This window comes from Lolium perenne, chromosome 7 (assembly GCF_019359855.2).
Source record: "Lolium perenne isolate Kyuss_39 chromosome 7, Kyuss_2.0, whole genome shotgun sequence".
Taxonomy (NCBI): domain Eukaryota; kingdom Viridiplantae; phylum Streptophyta; class Magnoliopsida; order Poales; family Poaceae; genus Lolium; species Lolium perenne.
In genome coordinates, this window is record NC_067250.2 from 20,845,124 (window position 1) to 20,865,532 (window position 20,409).

General features: G+C 41.4%; 1 protein-coding gene across 1 annotated transcript in view; it reads left to right on the forward strand.

Moving 5' to 3' along the window:
- Positions 1–20,409, forward strand: part of LOC127316202 (ABC transporter C family member 10-like) — a 186,060-nt gene that overhangs the window by 102,135 nt on the left and 63,516 nt on the right. Inside the window, exon 7 of the mRNA XM_071823428.1 lies at positions 3,503–3,508. Within this exon, the coding sequence (XP_071679529.1) occupies positions 3,503–3,508 (6 nt within the window). The remainder of the gene's footprint in view (positions 1–3,502; positions 3,509–20,409) is intronic.

Consider the following 20,409-nt stretch of genomic DNA (forward strand, 5'->3'; position numbering starts at 1 on the left):
TACCTTCAGTCCTGCTGGCATATTCACGGTACCCAATGAATTGGGATCCAATGCGAACAAGCTCTTTGATCATGGGCTATCAAAGAAGAACAGAGAAAGAAAATATCGGTACGAGAAAAATATGAAGGCACAAAAAGAAGTAAACAGAGGAAATACAGATACTGGCAGGAAAGTCAAAAACTTACATCATCTAAGAGCGAATGAGAAGAGCTACCCAATTGAGGGGCAGGCTCAATGATCGTTTCAACCCTTGTCCTTTTTGGTGAAGGAGCAAGGGGGCTTGAAGGAGGAGTGGTGGTGACGACGTTTTGTTGAGGAGGCGAGGATTCTTCTCCTTCAATTGGCGTCTCCGAAACAAGTAAAGTATGTGACGTGCTCGTTCGAGGAGCCACGTCACGAGTTGGTACTTCTTCCTCATCATCACTGCAATTAAAGATCGCCAGCATAAAAAGCAAGATGAGACAAAAAACTTCGACTACAGAAATAAGGGGAAATCAAGGTGACTTACGAGCTGACGAGGGATGCGAGATATGGATCATAAGTTGCCTTCTGACGTGAAGGATCAACTTCTTCGGCTTTGGAAGTGCCGGAATCTTCGACGTCATTCCTCTTCCTTTTGCCTTTTGGAGAAACAGCAGGAGGAGGAGATAGTGCCGACGCAGTGCCTTCGGAAGATGTAATATCCCAGGTAATGGGGTTACAAAAATAGAGGAAACAGATGTGTGCATTGCATTCATGCATAGAAAATCCGGGGAATTTTCGCGTTTTTGTTTAAAACCATCAAAGTGATCGAGGTTTCTTACATCGAGGGAATTAAGTTAGTCATCGATGTGGGTTTGACAAATTTCGACATGACCTTTGTGAATTCATGTGTTTTGGGGAGAACAAATTTGAATCCAAATCAAATATGGTAATATGAATTCAAATAAGATATTGGGTTGAAATTTGAATTCTAGATTATAATATGAAATACAATATATAAGAGTTAACACATTTGATAATTCAAAGTAGATAAATAATTTGAATCTTATTACAATTATCATAATTCAATTATTTACAAGCTACAAAAGAAATAGAAGATTACAAAGAAACAAAAAGAATCCCTAAATCTAATCTTGATATTCTTGTTCTACTTTTCCCTGCAAAACAAACAACAAAGACAAAGAAGATAATTTTGTTATGATTAAAATGTTGCCATCATCAAAGATGAGGCATCTTAATGTTTTAGAACTCAACTAGTAGACATTAGGAACTTGTCCTAATATCTAAGTGTCAGCTAGAGGGATCAATCTCAATCTATAAGCCACTTCGGATTATGGATCATCTTTGTATCATAAAAAGGGGCAAATGGATCATTAGGATCACGGGGCAACAAGGACAAGAGGCAACATTAAGATCCGATTCTATTAGGCGTCAAGGCAAATAATTAATCCCTCTAACTTAGTCAAGTTCTTGTTTTAAGAAAACCCACCAATTATTTTAAATGGATCATCTTTGACATAGCATAGTCAATATGATCCTAAGCCAACTAACCATAAACCACTTAATAATTAAGCAAAGCTTAATCATATTTTGGGGGCATACTGGAGGTATTTAGCTCACATAATAATATTAGCCAATAAGGATTAACCACTTGGCAGCACATAAAAAAAAGGTCTGGCAAGGGATAAAGATCAATCAGCCGTTGCTGGCAGCAGGAGTAGAAGCAAACCAATTTGTCAACCTGCACAGGAGGAGGGGCCACACAACAGCAGCTCACACACACATGCAATCTGTTGTGCTGTCAACACAACAACAACAACAAAAAGTAGATAAAAGAAGCAAACCAGCCGCAGCTGAGCTGCTAGAAACTCTTCACAGAGTTCTCCACAACAAACCGCACCATATCCACCCAAGAACACCATCAGCTCATCCATGGTTCCTCACCAAAAATTACACAACCATTATGGTTAGATAGATATAGTTCTGGTCAAGACAACAGCCAGAAAGAGGAGGACTTCCAGAAGGGGAGCAAGATCAACTTGAGTAGATCAAGAAGTGGGAAGAGGAACATGCCAACAACCACAAGTAACAGCTGATCAAGATTCACCATCAGGAAGCAAGTCAAGCCACAAGGAGGTGCAGGAACCCACAAGGAGATGCTTTATTTCAACAATCCAGAAGGTCAAGCTTCTCTGCAACAGCAGGTTGAATCAACAATCTTTTTAATAAAGCATCAAAAGGAGCTTGTTTGGGGCAGTTTTTAACATCATCTGACCATAGCTATGTTCAGATCCTATTTAAATCACCACACAAACACATGGAAAACCAAATCCTGCTATGCATGTTGTCACTCTGTGCACACTCGCATGAGGCACCACAGAGAAACTACGATCTAGCAGATGGCACATGTGTTTATGCAAGCCAGATAAAAAAGGAATCAATCATAAACTATAAAATCATCAGTTGAGTTCTGAGATAGATTTTTCTCTCAGTTTTGAATAGAAATGCTATTCAAGATCATCACAGAGAAATAAGAGCTATGCCATAATATATGTTCTTATCCAATATTTTTTCCTCAGCCTATGCATCACAGGCTAAGCCAAGAAAGCAAGTCATATCTGTTCTTATCAGTTTATAATTAGACAGGGGGCACCAAGATCCACAAGTAAAATCCAACAACGCCAAAAATCATTTCTTAGTTGCTAATAAGCAACTATATCATATTCAAGAAACTCAAAGTCTCACTTTGTGCATTCCAAACCCACTTACTGTCCAGTATCATGTATGAACTTGATTTAGTCATCACCATAAGCAGCCAATAATACATAACCCACTCCAGGAACTACTTGGGGTCCAGAAAATAAGTTCCAGGCCAACCAAATAGAACCTAAGCAGTAGTAGTATTTAACACGTCAAGTAAATCATGTATCTGCAAGGAGGGTAGTTGCATCTTGCAGGTCAAAGTCCATTAAAATAAAACACAGATGGATAACTAGAGTATTTCAGTTGGTTGAAGTTTCCAGGTTCAGTCAGTTAGGTAGCGACCAACCATCATGTCAAGAGATGGGCAAATTATTCAAATGGAGGCAACAACCATAGCACAGGGCAGTGTATATATGGATCAAAGCATTGCCAGATCAAGCCACACCTCACAGGGAATAATAATCCTTGCCTCCACTACATGGGCACAATTTATCTAGCCCCACTACACACGCATATATACCACCATGTAGCACAAATGGAGCAGTAGTAAGGATGCAGCCAAGCACTATGACCATAGGCAGAGGAGTAAGGAGGGAGATAGCTCACAGTGCATTCCAGGGTGGAGATGAAGCAGTCGGCGCCAGGGTTGCAGTCGCAGACGCCGTCCGGCCGGCGTCGAGGATGCAGTAGTCACCCCAACACCACGCTGCTCGACCAGTACATCAGCACCGCAGCACCGCAGCACCAGTTAATCGTCATCACACAGCAGGAGGCGTGGCAACACCGGCGACCTAGCAACGACTAGGGTTGCCGTAAGGCACACGTGCGGGGAAGGGGCGGCGTCGAGGCAGCGGTAGATGGCAGGGAGATCCGTGGCAAAACCACGCCGGGGAGCAGCATCAGTGGAGGAGACCGGCTGGCAGCGATGCCAGAGGTGGCCAGGGAGCGGCCGAATCGGCGATCCGAGCCACGGCAAGGAATTGCTGCGAGGTCGTCGAAGCGGGGGTCGGCCGACCGCACCATGCTGCGAGAGGCCACGGTCAGCGAGCAGCAGCAACACCACACCACACCATCAAACCACCATAGAATAGAGGAGGCCGACACAGCAAGGTCGAGCTGCGGCTCGAGGTGGAAGTCGAGGTAGCCGAGGAGGAACCATCCGGAGGCGCAGCGGCGCAGAATCACGCCGGCGGCGAGCCGAATCATGGCGGGCTAGGGTTAGCCTTGGGTGCACGAGAGACGGAGGAGAGGCGTCGCGGCGGCAGGGAGTCGAGGGAGGATACCCAGGCATATATGAATCGGAAAACAGTTGCGACGGATGCGGCCGGCAGTAGCCGGAGCAGCAAGCGGCGGCGGTGACATCGCGTACGGGAGAAGACAGGAGAAAAGGAGAGAGACGAGAGAGTGAGAGAGATGGGTCACGGTGGGGATTTGACCACAGCCAAATCTGGATCGGTTTGGTCCACTTAGACCAGCCCAAGAAATCATTTTACCTATTTTTCTTTTAAAAAATAATAATAATATAGATTTGATAAATTAAAAGGATAAAATAAAATCCATCACACCATTTCTACTTGATAATAAGAAACTCCTAAAAATAGAAAAGTAAAATATTTACTAGTTCCAAACATATATATATACGTATAGGAAGTTTACTTTATTATATATATTTATGTATATATAAAATTTCTCAAGTCCTAAATTATTACGGCTTAAATTCTAAAATGTATTTTTCCTCAATTAATTTAATACATAAAATCAAGTACAACTAAGTGCTAAACTAGGAACTTAATTCCTAACTTCTAACTAATATGTATGAATCACATTTCTATTACTATTCCTAATCTTGTTAAATTTTTGATTTCATGAATTATCTATTTAATATAATACCTAAAAACATATAAAGATGTTAACTACGTTGATACTATTTTTCCAAATGTTCCATGATTTTTAATAAATAATTAAATATATGTTCATAATATTTTAAGATTTATAAACCTAAGAAAAATCTTAAACTATTTCCTTTATTTGAACCTAAAAGGATATTGATAGTGATTGCATTATCCTAAACAAGTAATTCTATCATCCTTAATAAACAAATCAAAATCATGATCATATTCTACTTATAAACCCTGCCAAGCAAATGAAATGCTTGTCCATGCCTTATTAGAATTATACAAGTTCCTTTTTGCCAATAAGGTAGTCATTTGATGCACTCATGTTGAGTTAGCCTTATATGATCATTTAAGAATAAACCTTAACTCTTTAATTTCATGTCATCAAACCTAATTCCACCATGTATTAAACCCTAATTCCATAATTTCAAATGTAGCCTAGTTTGCTTTCAACTCTAAAACCTTAGGAGCTTATAAAACTTAATGATATAAACTTAACCTTACTTATAGATACATATATGCAACAAATAAATGCATACACCTGTTCTACTAGAGTAGTACAAGTTCCACCTACAAATGGAGTTGACATTTCATCTCTTTCTAAACCCTTGGTAATCAAATGCCAATAAATAATAGTGAACTCTAATGATTAACTCATGACACCACCTTGATCACCATGCTTTGATATAATATCATATGGTTAACCATGGTAATAACCATATGTAGGAATTTACTTTGTGATCCATCTACTACTTACTCCAGAAACCAATTAGAACCATAGAAAACCATAGAACCCCACAAACCTAGATATCATACTTGTTCTTTATTAAAGAACATGTCCTTCAAAAATTATTCTTTTGAATTATATAATAAGTAATCATCAACCATGTATTATAGGACTTAAAATTGACAACTGCTCTTTACTTATTATACAGCTACTATTCCTGGTTGTGTATGATTGTTACTATTCATGTTGCCACCTGCTTATAATTCTAAAACAACACAACCCTGAATAAGAACCTTGTTTGTGAATCACTCTAAAAGTGTAACACACCCTGAACCAATCATTACAACTCACTGATCCTAAATCATCGGGGTTAGATCACGCTTAGAGCGATTGCATCTCATACTTATGCATTATTGCATCTGTGCCAATCTTTTAAACATCGTCCTTACCGGACGATGATGCTATTTCAGAATTTGGAGTTATCGCGTATCGAAGACCTTGTCTGCATAATCTTGCAGTCAAGAAAGGCAAGTTCATCACTTGCTCATGTCATTTGAGTATTTCTATCAAATTACTTGCAAAGTACTATGATTATCACTATTGCATAAAAACCAAAACCACTACTTTCATAACTATGAATATGACTATGTGGTGGGCAATGGAACCATGGATTGTGTTGATATGGTGGAGGTTCCATTGCAAGGGTTTATATCCATCTAGGATTAAACAACAAATGTCGCCAGTGATTCTTATGCCGTAATACCCGTGTTAACCATAAGATCCGGAGTGGGACGGAGTAGTCAAAAGTGTTTCCACCTCTCGTTCATCAACGGATGCGCTTTACCGTAGACACTTGTATCTGTCGGTGGCAAGCGGTAGGCTGGGGAAGCCTTAAGTCCCCACGGCATAGTCCGTAGACACTTGTCGCTCGAAGAACAAGCGGTAGGCTGGGGAAGTCTTAAGTCCCCACGGTATTGCGGTCTATGATGGGTTGCAGCTACCGGCGTAGGAGTGTATGGTAGAGCCCAGCACTGACGTCGTGGTCGGGGTCCACCTTGAAATCTACAGGAATAATGGGACCGGCGTGGACCCCGGGGTCGGGGGCATGCAACAAAGGGTGGGTGTTCGAGGTAGCGGAGGAACATGATTGGCTAGACCTTATACCGGGCCTCACACCATAGGAAGTGTGGACGGGAAGATCACCCGGTTGGCACCAAGGTTAAGATCTCTTATGGGTAAAGCAACACACCTCTGCAGAGTGTAAAGAACCGTGACCTGTCACTCCCTGTTCCGGGATATGGAACTGCGAACGCGGCCGGAAAGGAGCTCCATGAAGTTCTAGTAAACCGGTGAAGGCTGACGGACATAGCTCTTCTGAATAAAAGCAACCTCTCGAAGAAATGATTATGAAAACCTGCATTGGTATTAGACTTTCTGGTCTAATGCCGTAGCTAGTGCATTAAACACCTCTTTCCTATAATGAACTTGTTGAGTACGCTCGTACTCATCCCACTCTTAAATCCCCTGCTTAGATATGGAGGCATCGAAGGAGGATCTACAGTGCAACTCGAAGGCCGAGGAGTCAACAACTACTTCACGAGACAGGACCTTGTCAGAAGAGTCAGATACCACATCCAACAAGGAGAAAACCTAGTTTAGCCATAGAAGGGAACTAGCTTCCTAAACCTAGCTCCTATTTAGTCTAGAGTCTATTCTTAGCCTCTGTAGTTAGTGAAATACTCTACAAATAGAGTTCGTGATAAGACTTGACTACGAGTCGTTCTTCTGGAGTTTATTTGCAGTTTTACCTCATTGTAAAGTAGGAGGCTGTGATGATCTTATGTAACAGAGTCGATGTTGTAATTCTATAGACATGCCTTGGACCCGCATATGTTTCTGTTGTACCACTCTGAGCGATATAATACCCGTGGAACTGTGTTTCATTGGTGTTATATCAGACTTGCATACTACACCATGCAGTGGTATGCCGGGTCACCACAGTTGGTATCAGAGCAAATGCTTTGACCCTAGGATTAAAACCCTTTAAAGGAGACCTATAGGATTGGTAGTGTCTATAGGTAGTTGTCCTAGGTACACCAAATACTTCTTATGACTTGAGATGGATATTCACTTGAGAATAATCCTGACACACTTGAGTCAACATTTCCTACCTATCTTTCCTAAGTGAAGTTAGTTAGCTAATCCAAAACATGTAGCACATCAATAAGTCCTTAAAACAACAGATGAGTAGATCACAGTTGGTATACAATACATGGTAGTCCAAAGAGAGGATACAACCATAAGGAAGATATCCTATTGGAAGATGTGTACCAACACATGTTATAGTTAAATAAGAAATACTCAAACCTGTACTAGAAGTAATATCAAGTGATGAAAATCATTAAGATATCCTAATAGAAGATGTAGATCAGACAAGTAATGGGTAAGTAAAATCTATCCAAACTTGTAAAACAGCTGATAGTAAGTGATAAAAATAAGTTAGATACGGTAGTATAGACCATGATGAGTCAATCATGGGAGGTAAGGAAGAGAGATAGGAATAAAATTTGTCTACCTACATAGTAGAGTAGCTAATCATATATGATTCACCTGAGGATCATTATGTGATGAACATCTAAAGTAATTAGGAGAAGTACAATCAGAAGTCAAGTGCTAAACAATAGTGCAAGAATTGTGTTCCAAAACAATGGGAAGTGTGCCAAGCACATCATGACCATAGTTTTATGATAGAAACACTTGGAAGTATAGGAAATATATCTTAATAGATATGTATTCAGAGTAGCCATGTGTTAGAACTCAATGTATCATAGGAAGTAGTCCTCAATAGCACTTATATATGGTATAATACTTTGTTGGTACTTCCAAACAAAATTAGGTCAACCACAACTATCCTATACCACTTTGTTTCAAGTTTATCTCATTGCAATTGTTCAATTCAGGTAAATGTCAAGACAAATAGTAGAATGCCCAAATATATGTGCTAAGTATCACGCTATAAACCTATATTATGTGGTGTTGTATACTACACATCTCAGCCTGATGTTTAGAGATGTCTTACTCAACTATTATATTCAGGCTTATGATAATGTGTATTATAAACACAAAGCTGAATCTTCTTGGATCTTATTCGATTTTCATTGTTTGACTAGATCCATACATGAAGTTTGACGTTGATATGCAAATGCATGTTGCAATCTCAAGTCCTTACTTGATGCTATAGATCTAGAGGGTAATGGTAAACGTGTGAGGAAGTGATGAATTCTGAAGATCTTGATGACAAGATGAAGGTTCATCAGAAGAAGGAAGCAAAATTGTGGGAAGCAACCACAATACCCTGAAGGAAGTATCAACCAAAACTCATGCTTAGCCTCAACAGAGGAGTACTTTAGTACGGAAGAAGCATGAAGGTGAGAAATATGATGACTTTGGAGTAGTAGAAGTAGAACCATAATCAATATAGAAGAGGGAATGCATGGGAAGTCACTTAGGATACTATATTCATAGTGTCAGCTAGTGGTTTTCTTGCAACAATAAACCCTCGAAGAAAGGAGGATGACCTATGAACCCATAGAAGATATAAGAAGACCACAGTTGGTAACAGAAGACCACATTTGGTAATAATGGGAGATAAAGTAGAAGATGTCTCGTCCAGTTGATCAATACCTATAATAGAGTAGTAGATATCCCGACCAATTGGTGAAAACCTATAATAGAATCCATTTGTAGATAACAAATAGCCACAATTGGTATCAACTAGTCCACCAGTGGATTATTTGTACCAAGAAGTTGTGAACAAATAAAATTTTGTTAGCCAAATAACAATGACCTATAATCATTTAGTCGAAGGATTCACATTGGATGTCCACAAATTGAGTGGATACACCACAAACATTCTTCTCGAGACCTTAGAAGAGTACAACCCATAAACTAGACCTAGACCAATATTCCAACCATCAATCCAATGGTTGGAAGAAAAGGAGTTGAAGACCATAAGAAAAATCTAAGGGGTAGAGTAATGATTGAGTTGGATGTACAATAACTCAATATTATGAGCAAGATTGATGAAGAAGGTCTGAACTGAGAGGAAGTTCGATCTTATTTTTATAAGATTGTTTGACACTACTTTCAGAAGGACGTCAGACCAGAAGCCGAGGTTCATACCTCGAGGAAGTAAGAAGTGGACTATAACTTGAGAAAGTGAGTAATATTTACTCAGAAGTACGGAAGCTCAAGTAAGACAAAGATAATGAAGTTGGATGAAGGAAATACCGTAGACAAAATACAGCTCAAATAGTCCAAAGACCGAAGTAGTTTAGGAATAGTTAACCTCACCAAAACTTAGTACTATTAGAAAGATTCCTTTCATGGAACCTAAAGAACCCAAAATAGTTACAGGTATCAACGATAAACTAGGATTGGATGGACTAAATGAGTCTATTCCATTCTTAGGGAAATAAACCATCACGACCATTTCCATGGTAAGTACCTTACCAAGTACCATTATTGCACTTTTGGTAGTAAGGGAAAACAAAGACCTATTTATCAATTAGGAGTTCATTATCAAATTAGTCTTCAGTTAAGACTAGCAGCACCAGAAGAAGTCCCATCATTGAATCTTCAATGAGAAAGGAAACAAGATTATAATATTGAAAGAAATCATGGAATTGAAGTAAGAAGCCATGGTTCAGAGACAAACCCTAATGGATTCCAGGAAGAATCTGGACAAGGGATATATTCAATTATATCTAGTGAGATCACCATGGAGTTCGAGAGAAGTCGTAGTCGGCACAAGTCAGATCCACACTCCGGAAATGTGAGAGAGTTCAAACTTCGAGGACGAAGTTTAGTTTAAGGGGTAGAGACTGTAATATCCCAGGTAATGGGGTTACAAAAATAGAGGAAACAGATGTGTGCATTGCATTCATGCATAGAAAATCCGGGGAATTTTCGCGTTTTTGTTTAAAACCATCAAAGTGATCGAGGTTTCTTACATCGAGGGAATTAAGTTAGTCATCGATGTGGGTGTGACAAATTTCGACATGACCTTTGTGAATTCATGTGTTTTGGGGAGAACAAATTTGAATCCAAATCAAATATGGTAATATGAATTCAAATAAGATATTGGGTTGAAATTTGAATTCTAGATTATAATATGAAATACAATATATAAGAGTTAACACATTTGATAATTCAAAGTAGATAAATAATTTGAATCTTATTACAATTATCATAATTCAATTATTTACAAGCTACAAAAGAAATAGAAGATTACAAAGAAACAAAAAGAATCCCTAAATCTAATCTTGATATTCTTGTTCTACTTTTCCCTGCAAAACAAACAACAAAGACAAAGAAGATAATTTTGTTATGATTAAAATGTTGCCATCATCAAAGATGAGGCATCTTAATGTTTTAGAACTCAACTAGTAGACATTAGGAACTTGTCCTAATATCTAAGTGTCAGCTAGAGGGATCAATCTCAATCTATAAGCCACTTCGGATTATGGATCATCTTTGTATCATAAAAAGGGGCAAATGGATCATTAGGATCACGGGGCAACAAGGACAAGAGGCAACATTAAGATCCGATTCTATTAGGCGTCAAGGCAAATAATTAATCCCTCTAACTTAGTCAAGTTCTTGTTTTAAGAAAACCCACCAATTATTTTAAATGGATCATCTTTGACATAGCATAGTCAATATGATCCTAAGCCAACTAACCATAAACCACTTAATAATTAAGCAAAGCTTAATCATATTTTGGGGGCATACTGGAGGTATTTAGCTCACATAATAATATTAGCCAATAAGGATTAACCACTTGGCAGCACATAAAAAAAAAGGTCTGGCAAGGGATAAAGATCAATCAGCCGTTGCTGGCAGCAGGAGTAGAAGCAAACCAATTTGTCAACCTGCACAGGAGGAGGGGCCACACAACAGCAGCTCACACACACATGCAATCTGTTGTGCTGTCAACACAACAACAACAACAAAAAGTAGATAAAAGAAGCAAACCAGCCGCAGCTGAGCTGCTAGAAACTCTTCACAGAGTTCTCCACAACAAACCGCACCATATCCACCCAAGAACACCATCAGCTCATCCATGGTTCCTCACCAAAAATTACACAACCATTATGGTTAGATAGATATAGTTCTGGTCAAGACAACAGCCAGAAAGAGGAGGACTTCCAGAAGGGGAGCAAGATCAACTTGAGTAGATCAAGAAGTGGGAAGAGGAACATGCCAACAACCACAAGTAACAGCTGATCAAGATTCACCATCAGGAAGCAAGTCAAGCCACAAGGAGGTGCAGGAACCCACAAGGAGATGCTTTATTTCAACAATCCAGAAGGTCAAGCTTCTCTGCAACAGCAGGTTGAATCAACAATCTTTTTAATAAAGCATCAAAAGGAGCTTGTTTGGGGCAGTTTTTAACATCATCTGACCATAGCTATGTTCAGATCCTATTTAAATCACCACACAAACACATGGAAAACCAAATCCTGCTATGCATGTTGTCACTCTGTGCACACTCGCATGAGGCACCACAGAGAAACTACGATGGCACATGTGTTTATGCAAGCCAGATAAAAAAGGAATCAATCATAAACTATAAAATCATCAGTTGAGTTCTGAGATAGATTTTTCTCTCAGTTTTGAATAGAAATGCTATTCAAGATCATCACAGAGAAATAAGAGCTATGCCATAATATATGTTCTTATCCAATATTTTTTCCTCAGCCTATGCATCACAGGCTAAGCCAAGAAAGCAAGTCATATCTGTTCTTATCAGTTTATAATTAGACAGGGGGCACCAAGATCCACAAGTAAAATCCAACAACGCCAAAAATCATTTCTTAGTTGCTAATAAGCAACTATATCATATTCAAGAAACTCAAAGTCTCACTTTGTGCATTCCAAACCCACTTACTGTCCAGTATCATGTATGAACTTGATTTAGTCATCACCATAAGCAGCCAATAATACATAACCCACTCCAGGAACTACTTGGGGTCCAGAAAATAAGTTCCAGGCCAACCAAATAGAACCTAAGCAGTAGTAGTATTTAACACGTCAAGTAAATCATGTATCTGCAAGGAGGGTAGTTGCATCTTGCAGGTCAAAGTCCATTAAAATAAAACACAGATGGATAACTAGAGTATTTCAGTTGGTTGAAGTTTCCGAGTTCGGGCGATTAGGTAGCGACCAACCATCATGTCAAGAGATGGGCAAATTATTCAAATGGAGGCAACAACCATAGCACAGGGCAGTGTATATATGGATCAAAGCATTGCCAGATCAAGCCACACCTCACAGGGAATAATAATCCTTGCCTCCACTACATGGGCACAATTTATCTAGCCCCACTACACACGCATATATACCACCATGTAGCACAAATGGAGCAGTAGTAAGGATGCAGCCAAGCACTATGACCATAGGCAGAGGAGTAAGGAGGGAGATAGCTCACAGTGCATTCCAGGGTGGAGATGAAGCAGTCGGCGCCAGGGTTGCAGTCGCAGACGCCGTCCGGCCGGCGTCGAGGATGCAGTAGTCACCCCAACACCACGCTGCTCGACCAGTACATCAGCACCGCAGCACCGCAGCACCAGTTAATCGTCATCACACAGCAGGAGGCGTGGCAACACCGGCGACCTAGCAACGGCTAGGGTTGCCGTAAGGCACACGTGCGGGGAAGGGGCGGCGTCGAGGCAGCGGTAGATGGCAGGGAGATCCGTGGCAAAACCACGCCGGGGAGCAGCATCAGTGGAGGAGACCGGCTGGCGGCGATGCCAGAGGTGGCCAGGGAGCGGCCGAATCGGCGATCCGAGCCACGGCAAGGAATTGCTGCGAGGTCGTCGAAGCGGGGGTCGGCCGACCGCACCATGCTGCGAGAGGCCACGGTCAGCGAGCAGCAGCAACACCACACCACACCATCAAACCACCATAGAATAGAGGAGGCCGACACAGCAAGGTCGAGCTGCGGCTCGAGGTGGAAGTCGAGGTAGCCGAGGAGGAACCATCCGGAGGCGGCGCGCGCAGAATCACGCCGGCGGCGAGCCGAATCATGGCGGGCTAGGGTTAGCCTTGGGTGCACGAGAGACGGAGGAGAGGCGTCGCGGCGGCAGGGAGTCGAGGGAGGATACCCAGGCATATATGAATCGGAAAACAGTTGCGACGGATGCGGCCGGCAGTAGCCGGAGCAGCAAGCGGCGGCGGTGACATCGCGTACGGGAGAAGACAGGAGAAAAGGAGAGAGACGAGAGAGTGAGAGAGATGGGTCACGGTGGGGATTTGACCACAGCCAAATCTGGATCGGTTTGGTCCACTTAGACCAGCCCAAGAAATCATTTTACCTATTTTTCTTTTAAAAAATAATAATAATATAGATTTGATAAATTAAAAGGATAAAATAAAATCCATCACACCATTTCTACTTGATAATAAGAAACTCCTAAAAATAGAAAAGTAAAATATTTACTAGTTCCAAACATATATATATACGTATAGGAAGTTTACTTTATTATATATATTTATGTATATATAAAATTTCTCAAGTCCTAAATTATTACGGCTTAAATTCTAAAATGTATTTTTCCTCAATTAATTTAATACATAAAATCAAGTACAACTAAGTGCTAAACTAGGAACTTAATTCCTAACTTCTAACTAATATGTATGAATCACATTTCTATTACTATTCCTAATCTTGTTAAATTTTTGATTTCATGAATTATCTATTTAATATAATACCTAAAAACATATAAAGATGTTAACTACGTTGATACTATTTTTCCAAATGTTCCATGATTTTTAATAAATAATTAAATATATGTTCATAATATTTTAAGATTTATAAACCTAAGAAAAATCTTAAACTATTTCCTTTATTTGAACCTAAAAGGATATTGATAGTGATTGCATTATCCTAAACAAGTAATTCTATCATCCTTAATAAACAAATCAAAATCATGATCATATTCTACTTATAAACCCTGCCAAGCAAATGAAATGCTTGTCCATGCCTTATTAGAATTATACAAGTTCCTTTTTGCCAATAAGGTAGTCATTTGATGCACTCATGTTGAGTTAGCCTTATATGATCATTTAAGAATAAACCTTAACTCTTTAATTTCATGTCATCAAACCTAATTCCACCATGTATTAAACCCTAATTCCATAATTTCAAATGTAGCCTAGTTTGCTTTCAACTCTAAAACCTTAGGAGCTTATAAAACTTAATGATATAAACTTAACCTTACTTATAGATACATATATGCAACAAATAAATGCATACACCTGTTCTACTAGAGTAGTACAAGTTCCACCTACAAATGGAGTTGACATTTCATCTCTTTCTAAACCCTTGGTAATCAAATGCCAATAAATAATAGTGAACTCTAATGATTAACTCATGACACCACCTTGATCACCATGCTTTGATATAATATCATATGGTTAACCATGGTAATAACCATATGTAGGAATTTACTTTGTGATCCATCTACTACTTACTCCAGAAACCAATTAGAACCATAGAAAACCATAGAACCCCACAAACCTAGATATCATACTTGTTCTTTATTAAAGAACATGTCCTTCAAAAATTATTCTTTTGAATTATATAATAAGTAATCATCAACCATGTATTATAGGACTTAAAATTGACAACTGCTCTTTACTTATTATACAGCTACTATTCCTGGTTGTGTATGATTGTTACTATTCATGTTGCCACCTGCTTATAATTCTAAAACAACACAACCCTGAATAAGAACCTTGTTTGTGAATCACTCTAAAAGTGTAACACACCCTGAACCAATCATTACAACTCACTGATCCTAAATCATCGGGGTTAGATCACGCTTAGAGCGATTGCATCTCATACTTATGCATTATTGCATCTGTGCCAATCTTTTAAACATCGTCCTTACCGGACGATGATGCTATTTCAGAATTTGGAGTTATCGCGTATCGAAGACCTTGTCTGCATAATCTTGCAGTCAAGAAAGGCAAGTTCATCACTTGCTCATGTCATTTGAGTATTTCTATCAAATTACTTGCAAAGTACTATGATTATCACTATTGCATAAAAACCAAAACCACTACTTTCATAACTATGAATATGACTATGTGGTGGGCAATGGAACCATGGATTGTGTTGATATGGTGGAGGTTCCATTGCAAGGGTTTATATCCATCTAGGATTAAACAACAAATGTCGCCAGTGATTCTTGTGCCGTAATACCCGTGTTAACCATAAGATCCGGAGTGGGACGGAGTAGTCAAAAGTGTTTCCACCTCTCGTTCATCAACGGATGCGCTTTACCGTAGACACTTGTATCTGTCGGTGGCAAGCGGTAGGCTGGGGAAGCCTTAAGTCCCCACGGCATAGTCCGTAGACACTTGTCGCTAGAAGAACAAGCGGTAGGCTGGGGAAGCCTTAAGTCCCCACGGTATTGCGGTCTATGATGGGTTGCAGCTACCGGCGTAGGAGTGTATGGTAGAGCCCAGCACTGACGTCGTGGTCGGGGTCCACCTTGAAATCTACAGGAATAATGGGACCGGCGTGGACCCAGGGTCGGGGCATGCAACAAAGGGTGGGTGTTCGAGGTAGCGGAGGAACATGATTGGCTAGACCTTATACCGGGCCTCACACCATAGGAAGTGTGGACGGGAAGATCATCCGGTTGGCACCAAGGTTAAGATCTCTTATGGGTAAAGCAACACACCTCTGCAGAGTGTAAAGAACCGTGACCTGTCACTCCCTGTTCCGGGATATGGAACTGCGAACGCGGCCGGAAAGGAGCTCCATGAAGTTCTAGTAAACCGGTGAAGGCTGACGGACATAGCTCTTCTGAATAAAAGCAACCTCTCGAAGAAATGATTATGAAAACCTGCATTGGTATTAGACTTTCTGGTCTAATGCCGTAGCTAGTGCATTAAACACCTCTTTCCTATAATGAACTTGTTGAGTACGCTCGTACTCATCCCACTCTTAAATCCCCTGCTTAGATATGGAGGCATCGAAGGAGGATCTACAGTGCAACTCGAAGGCCGAGGAGTCAACAACTACTTCACGAGACAGGACCTTGTCAGAAGAGTCAGATACCACATCCAACAAGGAGAAAACCTAGTTTAGCCATAGAAGGGAACTAGCTTCCTAAACCTAGCTCCTATTTAGTCTAGAGTCTATTCTTAGCCTCTGTAGTTAGTGAAATACTCTACAAATAGAGTTCGTGATAAGACTTGACTACGAGTCGTTCTTCTGGAGTTTATTTGCAGTTTTACCTCATTGTAAAGTAGGAGGCTGTGATGATCTTATGTAACAGAGTCGATGTTGTAATTCTATAGACATGCCTTGGACCCGCATATGTTTCTGTTGTACCACTCTGAGCGATATAATACCCGTGGAACTGTGTTTCATTGGTGTTATATCAGACTTGCATACTACACCATGCAGTGGTATGCCGGGTCACCACAGAAGATCCCGCAGATTTTCGAGAATCCACGGGTTCATTCACAAAAGACGGAGCTTCTTGATTATCATCAGTGACAATGGCCCTTTCTTCGACCTCTCCACCTTCAGGAAGAGGAGGAAGCGAGACAAGGTCTGGATGATTCTGTACAAACTAAAACAGGGAGAGATATCAGAAAAGAAGTTATAAAAAAAGATAGCAAAGCAACAACAAGACAATAAACAAAGGTTACCTTGGGAAGTGGATTGGCGGCGCAGAATGGTGTCACACGGCAAGAAGAAGGGACAGCATCTTTTTTGCTGAGAGACGAGATTTTTCGGACAAGTTTTTCTAAATCCTTGACCTCCAAATTCACCGACAGTCGATCTACGTCCTTGTCGCCAGCATATTTCCATAGAGGATATTTGCGAGCCTGAAGCGGCTGCACTCTAGTCCTAAGAAAGTATGCAGTGATTTGAACACCCGATAACTCTTTGCCGCGAGTATTTTGCAACTCGTGGATACGAGCCATCAAGGTTTCTGTCGACGCTTTTTCTTCTTCGGTGGCCTTCGCGTCCCAGGAGCGGCGGCGAAAGATTTTCTCGGCGCCATCAAAAGGAGGGATGTTGTCCTCCGCACATCCATGGTTCTCCTCCTGAATGTACAACCACTTCTTGCGCCATCCTTGAACTGAGTCAGGAAGCTTGACGTCGAAGTAGTCGACAGTGGACCGAACAGAAATTACAACGCCGCCTATATTATAGGCGACATTGGGCGAGCCATTACGGCGGCAGAAGAAAATGCGCTTCCATAGCGCCCAGTTAGGCTGGACGCCAAGGAAGGCCTCGCACAGAGTGATGAAAATGGAGATATGGAGGATTGAATTTGGCGTGAGGTGGTGGAGTTGCAGACCGTAGATAAAAAGAAGTCCACGGAGAAAAGGATGAATGGGGGCGGAAAGACCGCGGATGAGGTGGTCGACAAAACTTACCCGGTACCCCATTGGAGGGGTTGGGTAGCTTTCCTCACTGGGGAAACACAGTGTCTTGGGTTTCTTGCTGATCCCCAGCTTCTTGAGCATGTTGATGTCTTGAGTGGAAATCTTCGATCTTTCCCACGCCGCCGCCCCAAGATCCACGACGGCCATGGAGGACTCCGGTGTACTGTGCCTTGTCAATCGACGAGGTGGCATCAACAATGGTGCAGGGTTTGCAGCTTGGAGGCGAGGAGCTTAGGTGGCTGTGGATCGCAGGAGGAAATTTGCAGATGGGAGCAGGAGGACGGCGCGAGCGGAAGTGCTCAAGGAGGAAGAAGACGATCTTATATAGGGGTGCGGTGAAACGACGAACCGTTGGATAAGGAAAATGTGTGACAGATGATAGCCACGTGGCAACAAGGGTAAAAAAGTAATTCAACGTTGGGGAAGTTACGGTGCGTGCGCCAGAAAAAGCGGAGGATGTGTGTCCCCCACTTGCACGACGTGTCAAGATAGTGGATCAATTGGGCCCGCGTGGCAGCGGGAGAAGACTTGTCGCAAATTTTTGGCTAGCAATCGTGGCTATCGTCAGCAATAACGTCATCTTGGCAGAAGAAAAACTTCGACTCAACAGCTTCATAAAAAGCGACATGGAAAAATAATGCTGAGACTTTGATCAAATACAAGTTTTTGATCAAATGCTCGGGGGCTACTTTGGAAAAAAGGAAAAGATCCAGAAGGACAAGATAGAAATGGCGTGAGCCTATGACCAAATACAAATATTTGTTCATAGCCTCGGGGGCTACTCCCATCGGGAGCGCTGTTCGCGCACCCGAGAAATTATAAAACTTTGGGAGATAAAAGAAAATATAGCGGCATAAGGCGTGCAGCCTACACCCAAAGTACAAGTCCTTGGCTGTAGCCTCGGGGGCTACTCCCATCGGGAACGCTGCTCGCGTGCCCGATGAAATTATAAAAAAAAGAGAGAAAGAAAGAGAAAAAGAAAGATAGAAGAGCAAAAGAGTATATTTCGAGTTATAATTAACTCTACATATACTCCCATCGGGAGGGCAAGATAAGTCATCTTTGACTCGATAAAATGTGCCATTCCAACAGCCGAAAAAGCACTTGACAATATATTCTCAAAACACCAAAGTTGCGATCAATTTCTGAATGCCGCAAATTTGCGAAGGTAAGACCCCAGATCCGTTCTGCTGGGCGTGGCATCGCCGAAGACTGCGCTCTGCTACTTTTATCCGTATCAACAGATACGAAGAAAAATCCTAACGGACGCGTTAGGTACCCGATAAATTTTACTGGGACTCGACAGAATGGTAAGACCTTAAGCGGCACCTGTTGAAGTTTACACCAGTATCCCGAGGTCATGTCCAGGGACGTGATCTTGAAGTAGGTTTTTGCGGATTGCCACTAGAGCAGTTAACTAGTACCTGATCCGTCAGATGAACTAGCCCCAATTACCATTATCCATGTACAATATAGATGTTTATGAGAAGAAATATAGAAAAGTCGAAGCTGTCGAATAAAAATAAACAGTGGAGATTTTCCTTGACCCTACGATTCAAGCAAAATCTCGGGGGCTACTGACATAGGCATCCCAAATGGGCCTGCCGAAGATAGTACCCGGGGTTTACTGAAGGCCCACTACCCGAAGAATAAGAAGATTCGGAAGCCCAAGATAGTATTAAGGAAAGCTAGAGTTGTAATAGAAAGTCTTATTTGTAATCTTGCGGGATGAGTTAGAAACCTTCCCGGAGTTTGTAACTTGTACAGCACGAACCCCTCGGCTCCGCCTCCTATATAAGGGGGAGTCGAGGAACGCAGAAATCATCGAATCATTGTTGACAAACCCTAGTTTTCATAATCGTCGAGTACTTTTCGGCTGAAACCTTCGAGATCTACTTGCCCTCTACTTCCAACTAAACCCTAGTCTACAATCTGTAGGCATTGACAAGTTAATACCTTGTCACTTAACAAGAATCGAAACTTAAGTGCTCATTGATAGGGTAAATGTGAAACTAGAGGGCGAAAAAGGGGGCCCTGTGTAAAGTAAAGGAAAAAATTTAAAGACTAAGGAAGTGTTTTATCAAGGAAGGGGTTCTTCTCATCTTCAGCAGCATCTTCCGATTTCTTCGTCATGCTAGTGGTTGCTGCAGTGTTGTTGATTTCGTCAGGGGCTTGGGCAGCGATTGTCAGTGCCTTGCTGCCTCCTCTATCTTCTGCATCGGCAACTGCCGAAGCTTGTACTGCCGAGGCTTTTGCTGCCGAGGCTTCAAGGGCAAGGTTGGCTGGCTTCTTCTTGATTTCTCTGTCGAGTTTTTTCTCCTTGATTTCTCGTATCGTCAGTTTGGGCGGAGGGTCGACAGTTTCCCGTTGTGGCCCAAACTTTGCAGCAATCCTTTGGAAATCACGATCACAATTGTCCGAGCGTGAGAAACTTCCATAGACTGTGATGTTCGTCCCGTTGTTCCCAGGCATCTTTAGCTTGAGGTATGCATAGTGCGGCACAGCCATGAACTTGGCATAAGCTGGTCTCCCGAGTATGGCGTGATACTGTGATTCCCAGTTCACGACTTCAAACTCGATCTTCTCCTTCCTGAAATTGTCGGGTTTGCCGAAGACAACGTT